General features: G+C 46.2%; 1 protein-coding gene across 1 annotated transcript in view; it reads left to right on the forward strand.

Moving 5' to 3' along the window:
• The first annotated feature begins 283 nt into the window (after positions 1–283).
• Positions 284–20,436, forward strand: part of DNAH2 (dynein axonemal heavy chain 2) — a 108,614-nt gene continuing 88,461 nt past the window's right edge. Inside the window, exons 1-4 of the mRNA XM_036341481.1 lie at positions 284–387; positions 2,308–2,559; positions 7,403–7,464; positions 15,157–15,327. Coding sequence (XP_036197374.1) covers positions 2,322–2,559; positions 7,403–7,464; positions 15,157–15,327 — 471 coding nt within the window. The 5' untranslated portion in view covers positions 284–387; positions 2,308–2,321. The remainder of the gene's footprint in view (positions 388–2,307; positions 2,560–7,402; positions 7,465–15,156; positions 15,328–20,436) is intronic.

Genomic DNA, 20,436 nt, shown 5'->3' on the forward strand with positions numbered 1-20,436 from the left:
CGAGCGGGGGCGGGCGCTTGGGTTCTCCCTGTTTAGTGTCCTGCAGGAGGGCAGCTCACTGTTTCACAGTCCTCTGAGCTCTGTCCTCAGCCCAAACCCCACGCACCCTCCAGCCTGCCAGACTCAGGGGCTCCCCTTGCCCCCAGCCCGCTGGCCCCGAGTCCCAGCAGGGACGCCTCCAGCCGAGCGGGGCAGCCGACAGGTCTTCACTGCGCCTGCGCCGAGGACGCCCGCTCTGCGGTCCGGCACCGCTGCCGCTCGCCCCGCCCGGCCCCGGGTTTCCATGGCGACGCGTGCACGCGCGGGTCTGAGAGGGCCAAGCCGGGCAACTTCTTAGCTGAAGTGGCCCTTCCGTCGGCCGAGGGAGGAGAGGGTCGGCGCCGTGAGGTGTGTGTCCGGGGCAGGGGGGAGGAGGAAAAGAATGCTGGGGTGATTTGGGAGCTGAGGGGAGAGGGGCCGTGGTGAGGGGGTCGGAAGGACAGTTGCGGGGAGGGAGGAAGCGGCAGTTGTGGGGGGAGGGGAGGAGAAGGGGCAGTTGGCGCTGAGCTGGAGAAGCGGCGACAGTTGGGATAGTTGTATGAAGAAGCTCCTGAGAGAGGACGTTTGCGCACTGGTGGTCCGTTTGAGGAGAGGGCCGGTCCCCCACAGTATTTAATTAGTACAACAGCTCCTCCGGGGCCTGTCCTGTGGGACGTGGGGTGAACCCATGGGAGGGCGCCCGCAGCCTTGGCAGCCAAATGCTCCGGAGGGGAGGCTCTGGCGGGAGGCAGGGAAGCACGGCCCGACGCCTCCCTGGAGACCCCGGAGGAAGCCGGGCTGCTGGAGCTGGTTTCATTGACGTGTTGGTCCAATAGAACGTTTCTCCTTGGAGCCACGTTTCAAATCCTTCGGGTTTGAAACTCATAAGCGGAGCTCAGTGCGGGTGACAGCCCGTGGGGGTGAGGAAGGGAAGTCACGGGTGCTGTCGGAGAGGCTGAGCCGGGAGGGAATGCCCAGCGAGGAGGACAGTGCCCTGGGGGTCCTGAGCGCCTGCCCGGGGTGCCCCTGCTTCCAGCCACCCTGGCCTTCTCCTCCCCTCCTGTCCTCCCCCCATACACAGTTGGAAAGTCCGTGGTGGGTGACTCGTCCTTCCTTCTTCCAGTCTGTTCTCAGGGCACTTGGAGTCAAGTGATCTTGGTTTTCATGACCAGTCAGCACGGTCACTCAGCCAGGTAGGCTGAGGCCCTTGCGGCACACGCAGAACAGGGTTGCTACCCCTCGGGAATGAAAAGCTAGTGAGACGTAAATACGGTGGTTTTTCTTTGTTAAAGGAAGTTGCAGATTTTAGTTTGAGCAGGAGGAGTATTTTCCCATTTCCCCCTCCGCCCCTTTCCAGGGGTAACGTGGGAGGAAAGGAGGTACATAGGGAAAGCACATTGGTTTGCTTCATTGACTTGATACAGTGACGAAGGGGGGGGGGGGCGTGCGTGCCTGGGGACCGTCTTCCCTTCCCGGGGTCTCCTCTCACTCAGCCGCGTCTCTGAGGGATCGGGTGGTTGAGGGTGTGTGTAAGCACACCTCCACCTGGTATACCTTTTCCTGATTATCTTACGTTTTCATACTTCTGGGCAGGGGTGGGAGTTCCTAAACCCTCATCAATGGGGTGTCTGTTGGGCCACCATCTTTGACTTCCATATTCTTTAAAAAATATATATATATTTTATTGATTTTTTACAGAGAGGAAGGGAGAGGGATAGAGAGTTAGAAACATCGATGAGAGAGAAACATCGATCAGCCACCTCCCGCACACTCCCCACTGGGGACATGCCAGCAATTGAGGTACACGCCCCTGACTGGAATCGAACCTGGGACCCCTCAGTCCGTAGGCCAATGCTCTATCCACTGAGCCAGACAGGTCAGGGCAACTTCCATATTCTTTTTTTTTTTTTTAATATTTTTATTGACTTGTTACAGAGAGGAAGGGAGAGAGACAGTTAGAAACATAGATGAGAGAGAAACATCGATCAGATGCTTTCTGCACGTCCCCTATTGGGGATTGAGCCTGCAGCCAAGGCACATGCCCTCGAACGGAATCGAACCCGGGACCTTTCAGTCCACGGCCCAACGCTCTAGCCACTGAGCCAAACCGGTCAGGGCAACTTCCATATTCTTAATGCCTTGAGGGATCCCATCGATTTTTAACCCAATGCTTTGAAGAAAGTGGGATATCCCAGGGGAAGGAGTGAGGACTGCAAGGCCCCTGTGGTTAATGGAGCCGGGACTGTGGGGGATTTGCTTATGGACTCCCAGTTTCCTGTGTGTCTGCAGGTTTTGGTGCCGTGATGTCCAGCAAAGCTGAGAAGAAGCGGAAGGCGGGTGGCAAGAAGAATGCCCGCAAGCGAGCTGCTCAGGCTGCTGCGGCCCCACTGGCCCCAGAGCCTGGGGAGGCCACCCAGCCTGACAGTGGGCAGGGCTCGGAGCTGGAGCAGCAGCCAGAGCTACTAGAGCCAGAGCCAGAGCCAGAGCCCGAGCCCGAGCCAGAGCCAGAGCCGGAGCCGGAGCCTCTCAAGGAGAAGCCTGGTGCGTACAGGCTGCCAGGGGCTTGGAGGGAGAATATTAATATTCAGGAAGGTCTTCGGGCTGGGGAGCAGGCAGGTTCTGTTGTTTTTGGGTAAGAATCAGGGGGGTTAGCAGAATCTCAGGCCTGCCGATGGGTCCCTTTTTGTGTATTTTCCTCCTGCAGAGCCTATGCTGCTTCTTTCTGCCTTAAAAATGTCCCCCAGTGCACCAGGAGCTCACCAGCCAATCCTTTATTTCAGCCTCTTCCTCCTTATTCAAGTGTTCATGGTTGCTCCTACCCCACTGGAGAGGGTTTAATCTCTTCCTTTTTCCCATTTTCACCCTGGGTGGCAAAACAAATAATGTTTTTCTCCCATTAAGCCCATCACCATGGAGACAGTCTGCTTTGCCACCCTTTGAATCCTAAGCCTGACTGATGCTTTCCCCATCTGTTTGAGGCTCTTGTATCTCCACCCTCATGTTGGCAGGGCCTTGGCTGACTTAAGGAGGTTCAGGTTCAGGGCCACAGGAAAAGAAGCCTGAGGTCTCTAGACTGAGAGAGAAAAGAGTTTAAAGAGGCTGCCTCCTGTGGCTTTGATCTGAGGGATTCTTTCCCTGTAAAATGAGCTGAGACCAACAGGGTTGGAAGGATTTTGGTAGCTGTTGCTGTCACTGGGCTGTTCCTTGGGCACAGGCCAGTGTAGATATGACTGTGAGTCCTCCCCTTTTACCTGGGGCATCCTTTAAAAAATATATTTTTATTTTTTAAAAATATATTTTATTAATTTTTCACAGAGAGGAAGGGAGAGGGATAGAGAGTAAGAAACATCAATGAGAGAGAAACATCGATCAGCTGCCTCCTGCACCCCCCCCCCCCCGCCGCCCCCCACTGGGGATGTGCCCGCAACGAAGGTACATGCCCTTAACTGGAATCGAACCTGGGAACTTTCAGTCTGCAGGCCGATGCTCTATCTAAAATATATTTTTATTGATTTCAGAGAAGGGGGGGGGGAGAGAGAGAAACATCAATAATGAGAGAGAATCATTAATCGGCTGCTTCCTGCATGCCCCACATTGGGGATTGAGCGCATAACCTGGGCATGTGTCCTGACCAGGAATTGAACCATGACCTCCTGGTTCATAGGTCGACATCCAACCACTGAGCCATGCCAGCCAGGCTATCTGGGGCTTCTTTACATTGCTAGCAGCCTCTCAAGATGAAGAGAAATAGAATTCCTTTTCATATTAAAGGTTGATAGATTAAGGGTGAGCATGGGAGAAAGGGCCATAGGGCCATAGGGCCTTGCCCTAGGATCCAGAGATTAGAAATGTGCAACTTTTTTTTCTTCTGAGGTCTCTTGAAAGCAGTTTGAAATGGGACTGGCTCCTAGAAGCTGGGTACCAGGAGTAGGCTGGGGGAGGAGAGAAAGCAGTGATGTTCAATTTGGAGAAATCCTCTGGGATAGGAAGAGAAAGAGCTTCTAAATGAAAGCACTGACCACCAAACCCAAGGATCTGACTACCTTGGCTGTAGGCCTTTTCAGTGTTTGATGTGCAGTTTTCCAGCTGACGCATAACCCTGATGGGGGTTCAGAGAAGACTTGGGTCTCCGTGGTAGCCCTGAAATGAACATTAATCCCTGAAGTCTTTAGAGACAGAGGGGTCTGAATGTCTGTGTCCCTCTAGAACTCGTGTGCTGAAATCCCAGTGCCCAATGTGATGGTGCTGGTAGGTGGGCCTTTGGGAGGTGTTTGAATGACGAGGATGGAACTGTTATGAATGAGATTAGTGCCTTATAAAAGTGGCTCCAGAGAGATCCCTTGCCTCCTTCCACTCTGTGAAGACACAGTGAGAAGTCTGTGACTGGGAAGAGGGCCTTTACTCGATCATGCTGGCACCCTGATCTAAGACTTCCAGCCTCCAGACTGAGAAATTTCTGCTGTTTATAAGCCACCCAGCCTGTACAAGCTAAGACAGGGCTGAAAACACTTCTTGGAAAAGGATGGTGAGCAAACAACCTTTTGAGATGTGTATTGACATCCTTTGCATTCTAAGTTCTCCTTATTAAGAAAAGAAGTAGTACAAACCCAGCTGATGTGGCTCAGTGGTTGAGCATCGACTTATGAATCAGGAGGTCACTGGTTTGATTCCGGGTCAAGGTACATGCCCGGGTTGTGGGCTCTATCCTCAGTGGGGGGTGTACAGGAGGCAGCGGATCCATCAATGATCCTTTCTCATCATTGATGTTTCCATCCCTCCCTCCTTCTCCCTTCCTCTCTCTGAAATCAATAAAAACATATTTTTAAAAAGGGAAGTAGTACAGGTTCTAATCTATAATTGAAAAAAATCTGTAATTTTAAAAAGCCCTAAGAACTAAAAGTTTTTCCCCCAAAGTTGGGCATCCAAAACTTACTTGGTGGTATAACATAACCTAAACTGACATGACATATTTATAGTCTAAACCACATAGTATAAATTTTCACATGTTTTACTGAAGAAATACTACTGATATTAAAAACTTGATTGTGCAGTGCTGTTCCAGAGCCTGCTGGAAGGTGCCGGATGGGGGGGTATTACATATCATATTATATTACAACTAGAGGCCCAGTGCACGAATTTGTGCACAGGTGGGGTTTGGCCAGCCTGCCCCAATTGAGGCTGGCTGGCCCCTCCCCTGGTCGAACTCCCAATTGAACTCCTGGGGGACAATTTTCATATTAGCCTTCTATTATATAGGATTCTAAATTATGAAATATGCTTGACCTCAAGGGTTTTGGATAAGGGATTGTTGACCTGTATTTCAGAAAAAGTATAGAGAATAATATAATGAACACTCACGTATCCATCACCCAATGTAAGAATAAATTGTGATAGCAACAAGGAAATTCCTATGCTTTTCCACCCCACCCCAAACCCTTCTCTCTTTTTCCAGAGGTCACCACTATCCTGAGTTGGTGTTTTTGAAAATTTTTACTGTGTGTATCCATGAACATCATATACTTGTATTGTATTGCATGATTTAGATTTTATATAAATTGTGTTATAGAAGACAAACCAGTTTACTCTTTAAAAATTTTTTTAAAATATATTTTTATTTCAGAGAGGAAGGGAGATGGACAGAGATATAGAAACATTAATGATGAGAGAGAATCATTGATTGGCTGCCTCCTGCATGCCCCACACTGGGGATCAAGCCTGAAACCCAGTCATGTGCCCTGACCAGGAATCAAACCATGACTTCCTGGTTCGTAGGTCCAACGCTCAACCACTGAGCCATGCTGACTGGGCAAAACCAGTTCACTCTTTTTTTAAAAAATCATGCTTATGCCTTTCTTTACATATTTATATTTATTTATTCTCTACATGTATATTTATTTTTTAAAATATATTTTATTGTTGTTTTTTTTACAGAGAGGAAGGGAGAGAGATAGAGAGTTAGAAACATCGATGAAAGAGAAACATTGATCAGCTGCCTCCTGCACACCCCCTACTGGGGATGTGCCCGCAACCAAGGTACATGCCCTTGAGTGGAATCGAACCCAGGACCCTTCAGTCCACAGGCCGACGCTCTATCCACTGAGCCAAACTGGTTAGGGCACCAGTTTACTCTTAAGATTGTCTCAGTCTCCCTCCCTTGGCCTACTTCCTGTCTGAAATCTTGAATGCTCTCAGTTTTCTCAAAGGGCAGTGGATTTCTTGGTCACCTGTCCCATTTACTAAAAAACTCGAATCGACTCCATCCCTTTTCATGATTTCTGTCCTTGGCCTCTGTGTCTCACTCCCCTCTTAGTTTTTCTTTCTGGAAGTTGGAGTGTTGTGTTTCCCAAAGTCTTTTGGTTCCATCCTCCTTTCAGCCATGGCAGATGGGAAACCCACCAATTTTACCCCAGGCTCCTGTTTAAGCAACAGATCAGGAGGTACACCTGGGTCAGGAGAGATCAGGAGAGAAACACCCTCCTGGGTTTGAGGGGGTTCCGGAGTGAGTGTGGCAGAAATGAGCACCCAGCAGCCTGGTTGTTTGGAAAGCGGCCGATTTCTGTGGAATCCAGCTTCCCTACATGAGAAGAGGATTGGGAGAAGAAGCTGAATGCCTAGAATATCCACTTAGTACTGACTGTACTTATGCCCCTGCCTCCCCGGACCCCCTCCAGCCGCAGTCAGCTTTTTAAAAGAATAGCCACTTGGTATAAACTGAGATATAATTCACTTACTATAGAATTCACTCCTTTAAAGTATTCAACAATTTCTGGTATATTCACAAAGCTGTGCAACCGTCACCACTATATAATTTCTGAGCATTTTCATCCCACCCCCAATAAGCCACTTTAAGCCTGAGAAATTGGAACCAGATGACCCCTACATCTTTACTTCTAAGTTGCATCAGACCCTAGCCTTTTAGTAGTCACTCCCTATTTCCCTGTCCCCCTCAGATACTGGTAACCACTAATTACTTTCTGTCTCTATGGATTTGCCCGTGTTGGACGTTTCATATAAATGGAATTATACAATGTGTGGTCTTTTGTGACTGGCTTCTTTCAGTTGGCCTAGTGTTTTCAAGGTTCATCCGTGGTGTAGAATTGTAGCAGAGCTTCATTCATTTTTTTTTTTTTTTTTTTAGGGTTGAGTAATATTTCACCATACTTTGTTTTTTATCCATTCATCTGTTGATGGACACTTGGGTTGTTTCCACCTTTGGCTACTGTGAATAGTGCTGCTATGAACATCGGCATACAAATGTCTCTTTGAGTATCAGCTTCCAATTCTCTTGGGTATATACCTAGAAGTGAAATTGCTGGGTCGTAGGGTGATTCTATGTTTAACTTTTTAAGGAATGCTTTCATTTTTGAATCTTTATTCTTCCCAGAGCCAGAGTTAGAGAATCCTGAAGTACAGAAAGAAGAATTAGAGGAGCTTGAGGTGGATGTGGTAAGTTTAGATTTTTCTTGAGACAAATACTCCTCTCCAACAAATGGCGAATCAAAAGATTAGTTGTAGCATGGGGTCTAAGGAATTCTTTTCAGTCTGTCAATTCCTTCTCTGTCCTCTACTGGTAACCTACGCACTACAGATCCAGCTCACTAAGTAAAGGGCAAAATTATCCATGCCACACCCCCTCCAGAAGAAGAGGGCTTTCAGTGAGGAACAGGCCTCTTAGCTGTCCCTTCCTTGTCTCCTCACCTTGGGTAAAAGGTCGACAAGCTTTATGAATTGTAGGGGTGAACTTCTGAACAAACTGAACAAGCTGGGCAGATATTGTCCGAATTGGATACTAATGTCTTTTTTTTTTTAATCCTCACCTGAGGATATGTTTTTTTAAAAAATATATTTTATTGATTTCTTACAGAGAGGAAGGGAGAGGGGTAGAGAGTTAGAAACATCGATGAGAGAGAAACATCGATCAGTTGCCTCCTGCACACTCCCTACTGGGCATGTGCCTGCAACCAAGGTATATGCCCTTGACCGGAATCGAACCTGGAACCCTTGAGTCCACAGGCCGACACTATCCATTGAGCCAAACCAGTTAGGGCGAGGATATGTTTTTATTGATTTTTTAGAAAGAGAGGAAGAGAGAGAGAGAGAGATCAATCGATTGCTTCCCCTACATGCAGTGACCAGGCGAACCAGCAACCTAGGTATGTGCCCTGCTGTATGGGATGACGCTCCAACCAACTGAACCACTGGGCCAAGGCTAATTGGATACTAATTTCTAAGATGTTCTTTTTTTCCCTTTCTTTCAGTTTTCTCCTTTGGCAAAATAATTTACAGAAGCCACTTCAAGCACTTAAAAATATGTATATATATTTTATTGATTTTTTTGCAGAGAGGAAGGGAGAGGGATAGAGAGTTAGAAACATCGATGAGAGAGAAACATCGATCAGCTGCCTCCCGCACACCACCTACTGGGGATGTGCCCGCAACCAAGGTACATGCCCTTGACCTGGGACCCAGTTCACAGGCCGACGCTCTATCCGCTAAGCTAAACCGGTTAGGGCCACTTCAAGCACTTTTAGAAATTGGCACTAAGTTACCCATACTACTTTATTTTCAAGTTGTATCAGAGCTTATCTATAGATACTTGGGTTAGAAGAATGGAGTGGTGACCTTGAAATTTTTTGTAAATGAGAGAAAAGTAATAACTACTCATTAAAAAAAAACATTGGAAGGTACAGAAAGTAAAACAAAGAAAGGAAAAAGAAGTCATATCATGACAGCCTAAACACATTTAATGTTAACACTTTGGTACGTGTCTTTTCTTTCCGTGTATAGGTTTGTCAGTTTTTTTAAAAAAATGATCCTAGCCCTAGCTGGTTTGTCTCAATGGGTAGAGTGTTGACTCACTATCTGAAAGGGCCTAGGTTCGATTCTGGTCAAGGACACATGCCCATGTTGAGGGCTCAATCCCCAGTGTGGAGCATGCAGGAGGTAGCCGATCAATGATTCTCTCATCATTGATGTTTCTATCTCTCCCTCTCCCTTCCTCTCTAAAATGAATACAAATATATTTTAAAAAATAAATAAAAATAAGAAAACGATCCTTACTGGCCCTGGTTGATGTTTCTCAATGGTTAGAGTGTCAGCCTGTGCACTGAAGGGTTCAGTTCCTGGTCAAACGTTGCAGATTGGATCCCCAGCCCCAGTCAGGGCACGTGTGGGAGGCAACTGACCAATGTGTTTCTCACATCGATGTTTCTCTCTTTCTCTCCCTGATCTTTTTCACTCTCTTAAAATAAATAAATAAATATGAGCTTAGCCAGTGTGGCTCAGTGGTTGAGCATTGACCAATGAACCAGGAGGTCATAGTTTGATTCCCAGTCAGGGCACATGCCCAGGTTGCGGGCTCAATCCCCAGTGAGAGGTGTGCAGGAGGCAGCCGATCAATGATTCTCTCTCATCATTGATTTTATTTTTGTTTGTTTTTGTTAATCCTCACCCGAGGATATTTTTCCATTGATTTTTAGGAAGAATGGAAGAGAAAGGGAAAGAGAGAAACATTGATGTGAGAGAAACATATTAATTGGTTGCCTCCTGCATGAGCCCTGACCAGGGCCCAGACCAGGGCCCAGACCAGGGCCCAGGCCGGAGAACAGTATGCAACCAAGGTACGTGCCCTTGACTGGAATTGAACCCAGGACCCTTTCGTCCACAGGATGACACTCTGTCCACTGAGCTAAACCAGTTAGGGCTCATCATTGATGTTTCTGTCCCTTTCTCTCCCTCTCCCTTCCTCGCTGAAATCAATAAAAATATATATTAAAAAATCAATGGGGCCCTCACTGGTTTGGCTCAGTGGATAGAGCGTCAGCCTGCGGACTGAAGGGTCCCAGGTTCGATTCCGGTCAAGGTCATGTGCCTTGGTTGCGGGCACATACCCAGTGGGGGGTGTGCAGGAGGCAGCTGATCGATGCTTCTCTCTCATTGATGTTTCTGGCTCTCTATTCCTCTCCCTTCCTCTCTGTAAAAAATCAATAAAATATATTTTAAAAAAAATCAATGGGAAAAATATCCTTGGATGAGAATTAACAACAAAAAATAAAATAGTCCTAACTGTACCATATACCATTATTATACTTTTTATTAAGCTTTTTCACAAAACATTTTATCATTTTTCATGTTATCCTAACTAATAATAGAGAAACATGGTAATTAACCATAACTTCACTACCCTTCCCATTGGCTAATCAGCGAGATATGCAAATTAACTGCCAACCAAGATGGCGGCCGGCAGCCAGGCAGCTGAAGCAAACAGGAGTCTTGCTTGCTCCAGTGATGGAGGAAGCCAAGGTTCCCCGCCTGCTGCTGCTGGCCTCTGAGCTTGCACTCTAAGAAACAATGTTGCAATTGTAGAAGCTAAACAAAACCCAGAAACCGGCTTTCAACCGTCAGAGCTGGAGCTAGCAGGACCGCAACAGTGTTACAATTATAGAACCCAAACAAACCCAGATTCCTGCTTTCAGCAGCCGAGGTCTCAGAGCTGGAGCAGAGCCTCAGAGCTAAAGCTGGCTCTCAGCTCCAGTGACAGCCATAGAAGGTAAATAAATCCAGAATAAAAAAAAAGAAAAAAAGGAGAGGTTGGGAGCTTCAGTCACCCGCCAGCCTGAAAATGGCCTTCAGCCCCTCACTCAGACTGGCCAGGCACCCCAGTGGGGACGCCCACCCTGAAGGGGGTGTGACCAGCTGCAAACAGCTATCATCCCCTCATCCAGGCTGGCCAAGCACCCCAGTGGGGATGCTCTCCCTGAAGGGGGCACACACACACAAGGGGGCACACACACCAGCTGCAAACAGCTATCATCCCCTCATCCAGACTGGCCAAGTACCCCAGTGGGGATGCTCACCCTGAAGGGGGTGTGACCAGCTTCAAACAGCCATCATCCCTTCATCCAGGCTGGCCAGGCACCCAAGCGGGATCCCCACCCTGCTCCGGGACACCCTTCAGGGCAAACCAGCTGGCCCCCACCCGTGCACCAGGCCTCTATCCTATACAGTAAAAGGGTGATATGCAAACTGACCCTAACAGCAGAAAGACTGGGAATGACTGGTCACTATGACACACAATGACCATCAGGGGGCAGACGCTCAATGCAGGAGCTGCCCTCTGGTGGTCAGGGCACTCTCACATGGGAGGAGCTCTGCTCAGCCACAAGCCAGGCTGATGGCTACCAGTACAGCGGTGGTGGTAGGAGCCTCTCCTGCCTCCTCAGCAGTGTAAGGATGTCCAACTGCAGTTTAGGCCTGCTCCCTGCTGGCAAGTGGACATCCCGCGAGGGCTGCCGGGCTGCCAGAGGGATGTCTGATTGCCATCTTAGGCCCTATCCCCCAGGGAGCGGGCCTAAGCCAGCAGGTGGTCATCCCCTGAGGGGTCCCAGACTGCGAGAGGGCACAGGCCGGGCTGAGGGTCCCCCTCCTCCCCGCCGAGTGCACAAATTTTTGTGCACAGGGCCTCTAGTCCATATATATAAAAGCCTAATATGCAAATTGTCCCCATGGGAGTTCCACTGGGATACCGATTGCTTGCTATGACTTGTGCTGACCACCAGGGGGTGGTGCAGAATGAAGGAAGGTCCTGGCTGGCAGCTGGAAGGCTCTGATCAGCCCTGATTGCCGGCCTGAAACCCTGGTATGTGCCCTGACCAGGAATCCAACTGTGACCTCCTGGTTCATAGGTCAGCACTCAACTACTGAGTCACACCAGCCCAGCTATAATATACTTTTTTGTAAGCACCATTTTATTATTTTTATTTTTTTAAATGGCGGTATAGTTCTTGATTACATGTATGTGCCATAGTTAAATCATGACTCTTGGACATTTTGCCATTTCTAGTTTTTTTGCTCTCATAATAATACTGTGATGAATATTATAAATAAAACTAGCACACTTTGAAATACTTAATATTTTCTTTAGATTCCTGTGTATGGAATGACTGAATCAAAGAGTAAAGAACATTCCTTTTTTAATATATTTTATTGATTTTTTACAGAGAGGAAGGGAGAGAGATAGTTAGAAACATCGATGAGAGAGAAACATCAATCAGCTTCCTCCTGCACACCTCCTGCTGGGGATGTGCCCACAACCAAGATACATGCCCTTGACCAGAATCGAACCTGGGACCTTTTAGTCCATAGGCCGATGCTCTATCCACTGAGCCAAACCAGTTAGGACAAGAACATTTCTTTATTAAAATATATTTTTATTGATTTCAGAGAGGATAGAAAAATCAGTGATGAGAGAGAATCATTGATTGGCTGCCTCCTGCATGCCCCCTACTGAGGATGGAGCCCACAACCTGGGTATGTGCCCTTGACCAGATTCGAGCCCAGGACTTTGCAGTCTGCAGGCCACTGTTCTATTCACTGAGCAAAACCAGCCAGGGCAGAACATTTCTAATAATCTACACTAATAAAAGAGAAAGATGCAAATTGACTGTACCTTCACAACGCCCACCAGCCAATCAGGAGTGACTATGCAAATTAACCCAACAAAGATGGTTGGTTAATTTGCATACGCAGGTGCCTAGTGGCTGGGGCAGGGCAGTACGCTTGCGTTGTCACCATGGTGACGACACAGGCGTTCCACACCGCCCCAGCTGCTCTGGGCCTCTGTGCAACGTGGGAAGGCGGAAAGGCGGCTCCAGAACCTGAATAAAGGCAGAAAGGCGGCTCTGGGCCGAGTGAAGGAGGAAAGGAGGCTCTGGCCAGAGTAAAGGCAGTGCCGGCAGCCAGGGGAAGGAAGACCCATTCTTGCACGAATCTTATTTTTTTTTAAAGTATATTTTATTAATTTTTTACAGAGAGGAAGGGAGAGGGATAGAGAGTTAGAAACATCGATGAGAGAGAAACATCGATCACCTGCCCCCTGCACACTCCCCACTGGGGATGTGCCCGCAACCAAGGTACATGCCCTTGATTGGAATCGAACCTGGGACCCTTGAGTCCGCAGGCCGATGCTCTATCCACTGAGCCAAACCAGTCAAGGCAATCTTGCTTGAATCTTTGTGCATCAGGCCTCTAGTCCTATATAATAAAAGCCTAATATGCTAAGTGTCCAGTTGACTGGTTGGCTGTTCAACCAATCAAAGTGTTATATGCTAATGATATGCTAAGGCTGCTCAATCGCTCGCTATGATGTGCACTGACCACCAGGGGGCAGACAGTTGACCAGTTGACCAGTCGCTATGACATGCACTGACCACCAGGGGGCAGACGCTCCAACTGGTAGGTTAACTTGCTGCTGGGGTTTGGCCAATTGGAACTGAGCAAGATGGGCTGGACATGCCCTGGAGCCCTCCCGTGGTCCCTCTCTGGCTGGCCAACCTCCTGTGTGCCTCCCTGGCCCTGATTGTGCACCAGTGGGGTCCCTCAGCCTGGCCTGTGCTCTCTCACAATCTGGGACCCCTTGGGAATGTTGGAGAGCCAGTTTTGGCCCTATCCCGCAGGCCAGGCCGAGGGACCCCACTGGTACACGAATTTGTGTACTGAGCCTCTAGTTTAATACATTATGCCAAGCTGTTTTCCAAATGCATTGCACCTTTTGTCCTCACGCTAGCAACAAACCCTTTCCAGGTCTAAGTGTTACCAATTTAGCAAGGATTTAAAAAAAATGATAGGCAATAAATGATATATCTTTGCTATTTTTATTTGTAGTTCTTTGATTTCAACTGAAATTGAACAATTTTTCATATTTTTCTTTTTTATGGCATGCTAGTTTACATCCTTTTGTCCATTTATTTATCAGGGTCTTAGTGTTTTTCTCACTGGTTCATCTGTGTCTTAACCAGTTAACTGCCACGATATTTTGAGTTTAATTAAAAAAGGTCCACCGCTTGTGTCTATAGACACTTATGACATACAAGTGATTAATATAGGGAAGATTTTAGGTCACTAAGTTTTCTTGACTTGGGAACTTCATTATTATTATTATGTTTAAAAAGTATTTTTTTAAAAATATATTTCACCGATTTTCCACAGAGAGGAAGAGAGAGGGATAGAGAGTCAGAAACACCGACGAGAGAGAAACATCCATCAGCTGCCCCCTGCACGTCCCCCAGTGGGGACGTGCCCGCGACCAAGGCACATGCCCCTGACTGGAATCGAACCCAGGACCCCTCAGTTCGCAGGCTGACGCCCCATCCACCAAGCCAAACCGGTCAGGGCTAAAAAGTATTTTTATTGACTTCAGAGAAGAAGGAAGAGGGAGAGAGAGATAGAAACATCAATGATGAGAGAGAATCATTGATCAGCTGTCTCCTGCTCGCCCCTACTGGGGATCAAGCCTGCAACCTGGGCGTGTGCCCTTGGTGGGATCGAACCCAGGACCTTTCAGTCTGCAGGTCAATGCTCCATTCACTGGGCCAAACCAACTAGGGCTGACCTGGAAACTAAATAAAAGAGATTTCTTCTCATATTCCAGGAATATGGGAGAAGGACAGGGTGGCTTCTCAAGTTCACTTAACAATATCTTTATATCTTTGTGTCCTTAATTTATTTAGTAAAGTTCTACAGATTAATTTTTTTCTAGTCATCAATTACAGTTTCCTTTCCATCTAATTAATTTTTTTCTTTGGTGTTTTCCCGTCTTTTTTCCTCACTTCTTCCTCACTGCTATGCCAATTGACTTTTACCTAATATTTCATACTTATTTCAGTCTTTTGAGGAGGCTGTTGCATCATGAAGAAATTGCTCTTGCACCCTTATCCTTTTTCCAGCTTGTCATCTCCTTCTAATTGGTTGATTTAGGCTAATGTCCTACATGTTCCCTTAATTTAGTTTGACTTTGAGGTTGAGAGCTGCTCGATGATGCATTTTTACAGCCACAGGCAGAAATGAAATACCTTGGGAAGAAAAGATCTCAAGGCAGGATAACCTTCTTTGAAATGAATCAAGAAAAACCCTGGGTTTCCTCTATAATCCATTCTGTCTTTACTTATGGAGGCAAGAGAATCTCATTGTCTTATTTTATCAAAAGCGTGAAACCTATCATTCAGCTCATCCCCAGCTTTCTCTTCACTATTCTGGTCCTGTCTGACTTATCTCATTTTCTGTGTCCTCACATGTGATTGTGGATGGGAGAGATGACTCATCCTAACAGCTGTATCTTTTTTGGCTGTTTTCCTTCTGTAGAAGCCCTTTTTCCTGTCTCGGACTGTGCTGACAGGACTGGCAGATGCCAAATGGACCGTGGAGCATGATGCCATGCTGGAACACTTTGCCCAGGACCCGACAGAGCCCATCCTTACCGTCTTCATTGACCCTATTTTGGGGCTGAAGCTAGAAATGGGCATGCCTGTACAGGTGGGTACTCCGCTTCCTCAGCTTCCAAGGTGGTCTTCCAGGAGCTGAGGGTTCCGCATATCTCTGTCATCTGTGCCCAAGTTCTGTTGCCACAGAGAGGAACGAAGCAGGCTTTTGCTTTTGATGATCTCGTGGTCCAGTGGAAAAGACAGACATATAAGAAGTATTTACAACAGATTATGATGCATGAGCAAAACTTTAAAGGAGCTTTATGGGAGCAACTAATGTGGCCAGTGGATGCTGGCAAGGCTTGGTGATGGAGGTGATATTTGAGTTGGGGATACAGCGTAAGTAGGATTTCATGGAGGCTGAGCAAGAGCTGTGTCAGTAAAGACCACTTTATGTGCAAAGAAAAGAGGAGTTGTGGGAGATGATACTGAAGTTGGGGTCAGCTTGTGAAGGCCCTTGTATGTTATGCAAAGAATTTGGCTTCTATCCCAGAGGGACATATCGAAGGCGTCCATGGATTAGATATATATGTATTTCAACAAGGTGGGGGATACATTAGTGAAGGGTAAACCACGGGTAGGGAGACAGTTAAAAGACATACAGTGGGGCCTTGACTTACGAGTGTCCCGACTAAGGAGTTTTTTGAGATACCAGCCGTCTCTTGGCCAATTTTTTGCATTGAGTTGACAGAGTAATTTGAGTTAACGAGCTCCTTAACGAGCTCGGTCTCGGAACAAATTAAACTCTTAAGTCGAAAAACCAAGATGGCGGCATAGGTAAACACCGGAGTTTGCTGCCTCGAACAACCACTTCAAAAATACAACTAAAAGACGGAACGGACATCATCCAGAACCACAGGAAGGCTGGCTGAGTGGAAGTTCTACAACTAGGAGGAAAGAGAAAAGCATACCAAGACTCAGAGGAGGTGTGGTGCTGAAGTGAAATACTAGGGTGTGGAGTGCATGCGGAGCGGGCTGGCGGCTGAGGGCGCGGTTGTTGTTTTCAATCAGGAGGGAGTCTCAGGGTCTGGGCCCCAGTTCTGGGCGAGTCTCTGGGGACCCAGACTCATACGGGAGAGGTGGGACTGTCTGGCATCGCTCGGAACCCTAGGGCATCTTTCTCTCCGTGGGGCTTGCAGCAATTACTGGGACACTGAGAAGCAGAGCCTCTGAGGGCAAGACTGAGAGCAGCCATAATTGCTACCCCGCCCTGTTGATCCCCTGGGACCCGCACCGCCCAAGCCCTGCAGGGAGACTTTTGTTGGATAGCCTCAGGCAAAGGCTAGATTAACACCTCCCTAGAGATCCAGGAGCCAGGAAGCCCAGAGGTCAGAGTGGGACCATCCAGTTTGCAGCTCCGTGGAACCATAAAAGACACACTCAGGGGGCAGACTCAGTGAGCACCAAAGCCCCATCGAAGCAAGTCTAGCCCCAGAGGGGTGTCTCCAGCACAGAAGTTCTCCCACCGTAGACACAGCTGATTCTCACAGCCAATTGGCCTGGAGGTCAAATTCTCCCAGTGTTACCTACAACAATCAAGGCTTAACTACAACAAGACTGTGCACAAAGCCCACAAGGGGGTGCACCAAGAGTGTCTACCTCAGGTAATTGGGACACTTAGCACAGAAAGGCACTCTATCGACACAGCGAAGCATAAAAAATGCCAAGACAAAGAAACAGGACACAAATGACAGAATCGGAGGAAAGCAAACTGCTGGATATAGAGTTCAAAACCACACTTTCAAGGTCTTTAAAGATCTGCCTAGAAGCCGCCGATAAATTTAATAAGGCCCTCGAAAAGACTGGTGAGACCGCCGATAAATGTAGTGAGATCTTCAAGAAGACTGGTGAGACCGCCGATAAATGTAGTGAGATCCTCAAGAAATCTAATGAGACCCTCGATGTTGTGATAAAGGACCAACTAGAAATTAAGCATACACTGACTGAAATAAAGAACATTATACAGACTCCCAATAGCAGACCAGAGGATCGCAAGAATCAGGTCAAAGATTTGAAATACGAAGAAGCAAAAAACACCCAACCGGAAAAGCAAAATGAAAAAAGAATCCGAAAATACGAAGATAGTGTAAGGAGCCTCTGGGACAGCTTCAAGCGTACCAACATCCGAATTATAGGGGTGCCAGAAGAAGAGAGCAAGATATTGAAAACCTCTTTGGAGAAATAATGACAGAAAACTTCCCCTACCTGGTGAAAGAAATAGACATACAAGTCCAGGAAGCGCAGAGAACCCCAAACAAAAGGAATCCAAAGAGGACCACACCAAGACACATCATAATTAAAATGCCAAGAGCAAAAGACAAAGAGAGAATCTTTTTTAAAAAATATATTTTATTGATTTTTTACAGAGAGGAAGGGAGAGAGATAGAGAGTCAGAAACATCGATGAGAGAGAAACATCGATCAGCTGCCTCCTGCACATCTCCCACTGGGGATGTGCCCGCAACCCAGGTACATGCCCTTAACTGGAATCGAACCTGGGACCCCTCAGTCCGCAGGCCGACGCTCTATCCACTGAGCCAAACCGGTTTTGGCTAAAGAGAGAATCTTAAAAGCAGCAAGAGAAAGAAAATCAGTTACCTACAAGGGAGTACCCATACGACTGTCAGCTGATTTCTCAACAGAAACTATGCAGGCCAGAAGGGAATGGCAAGAAATATTCAAAGTGATGAATACCAAGAACCTACAACCAAGACTACTTTATCCAGCAAAGCTATCATTCAGAAGTGAAGGCCAGATAAAGAGCTTCACAGATAAGAAAAAGGTAAAGGAGTTCATCATCACCAAACCAGTATTATATGAAATGCTGAAAGGTATCCTTTAAGAAGAGGAAGAAGAAAAAAAGGTAAAGATACAAATTATGAACAACAAATACACATCTATGAACAAGTGAATCTAAAAATCAAGTGAATAAATAATCTGATAAACAGAATGAACTGGTGATTGTAATAGAATCAGGGACATAGAAAGGGAATGGACTGACCATTCTTGCGGGGGGAAAGGGGTGTGGGGTGAGGGAAGAGATTGGACAATAATCGTGCACCTATGGATGAGGACAGTGGGTGGGGAATGAGGGCGGAGGGTGGGGTGGGAACTGGGTGGAGGGGAGTTATGGTGGGAAGAAAAGGGTAACTAACGTAATAATCTGAACAATAAAGATTTAGTTAAAAAAAATAAACTCTTAAGTCAAGGCCTCACTGTATAGTAAAGTGTTAGTGGTAGAATCTGGGTGGTAGGTGTACAGGTCATTATTATAAAATTCTTTTAACTTTGTTATATGCTTGAAAAATTTGAAATAAAATGTTGGAAAAGAAAAAGGCTATTGCTTTGCTGTTATTGCCAGTACACATACAAAAATAACAATGATAATGAAGATGAGCATGATCCTGTATAATGACACAATTTGTGAAACATATTAAATGTAAACACAGGCTATTGATTTCCCTTATATATTGGCAATAATCAGCTACAAAACATGATGAAAAAATATTTTATTCACAAAAGGGACAAAAATTTGCAAAATATATGTAGGATTTATATGAAAGAAAACACCTTTGCTGAAGGCCATGAAAGAAGATTTGGATATGGTAAGGTATACCCTGTTTCTGAGTGGGAATTTTAATATTATATTAAGATCATTCCATCTAAAAAATGGACTATTTTAATGCAATCCAATCAAAGTGCCACAGTCCTTAGATACCTCGTGTAAAGGATTTAAAAATATATCCAGAAAAATGCATGAATATAACAAAGAAAATGATGAAGGAAAGTATTGGAGGAGACTCGTGAAAATGAAAGTCTTTTATTAAGCTACAGTAATTAAAAACAGTTGTACTGGGGCAGGAATATATATTATATAAGCTACAGTAAAGAAACATAGAAAGTACAGAACCGTATATGTAAGCATTTTCTACAAAAATGGCATTTAAAATCTGTGGGAAGGGTGAATTATTCAGTGAATGGAATTGGGAAACACAGAAAACAACATTTTTCCGTTAAAAGGTCTACTTAGCTGCCCTGTCAGTGGCTCAGAGGTTGAGCATCGACCCACGAACCAGGAAGTCACTGGCTCAATTCCTCATCAGGGCACATGCGGGCTCTATCCCCAATAGAGGGCGTGCAGGAGGCAGCTGGTCAATGATCCTCTCTCATCATTGATATTTATATCTCTCTCCCTCCCTTTCTCTGAAATCAATAAAAACATTAAAAAAAGAAAAAAATATCTCCTTAGGTGAAGGGAGGGGGAAATGTGGAAATATTGGTCAAATAGGACAGGGTTTCTGACACCAAAAACAAAGGGCATAAAAGCAAAAATAAACAAGTGGAACTACATCAAACTGAAAAGCTTCTGCACAGTGAAGGAAAACAGCATGAGAAGAAAACCTAAGGTAGGAGAAAATATTTGCAAATCATAAATCAGTTAAGAGGTTATTATCCAAAAAATATGAAGAACTCATATAACTCAGTAGCAAAATGACAATCTAAGATATGGGCAGAAGAACTGAAAAGATGTTTTTCCGAAGAAGGCAAACAAATGGCCAACAGGTACATGAAAATATGCTCAACATCACTAATCATTAGGAAATGAATATCAAAACCACCATCATCTCACACCTTTTAGAATGGGTATCATCAAAAAGACAAGAAGTAACAAATGTGCATGAGGATGTGAAAAAAGGGAACCCTTATGCATTGTCGTTGGGAATGTAAATTGGTGCAGCCACTATGGAAAATAGTGTGGAATTTCCTCAAAAATTTTAAAGTAGAACTACCATATGATCCAGCAGTTCCTCTTTTGGGTATACATCTGAAGGAAATGAAATCAGTTTCTTGAAATAATATCTGAACCCTCATGTTTATTGTAGCATTATTTATAATAGCTAAGACATGGAAACAGCCTAAGCAAACACTGATGGGGGATACACACACACACACTAGAGGCCCAGTGCACAAAATTCGTGCAGTCGCTGGTGGAGGGGGAGGGGTCCCTCAGCCCAGCCTGCACCCTCTCACAGTCTGGGAGCCCTTGGGGGATGTCCAACTGCCACGGAGGTGGGAGAGGCTCCCGGAGCTCACTGACTACCAGGGGGCAGCTCCTGTGTTGAGCGTCTACCCCCTGGTAGTCAGTGCATGCCATAGCAACT

This window comes from Myotis myotis, unplaced genomic scaffold (genome assembly GCF_014108235.1).
Source record: "Myotis myotis isolate mMyoMyo1 unplaced genomic scaffold, mMyoMyo1.p scaffold_m19_p_17, whole genome shotgun sequence".
In the NCBI taxonomy this organism is placed as follows: domain Eukaryota; kingdom Metazoa; phylum Chordata; class Mammalia; order Chiroptera; family Vespertilionidae; genus Myotis; species Myotis myotis.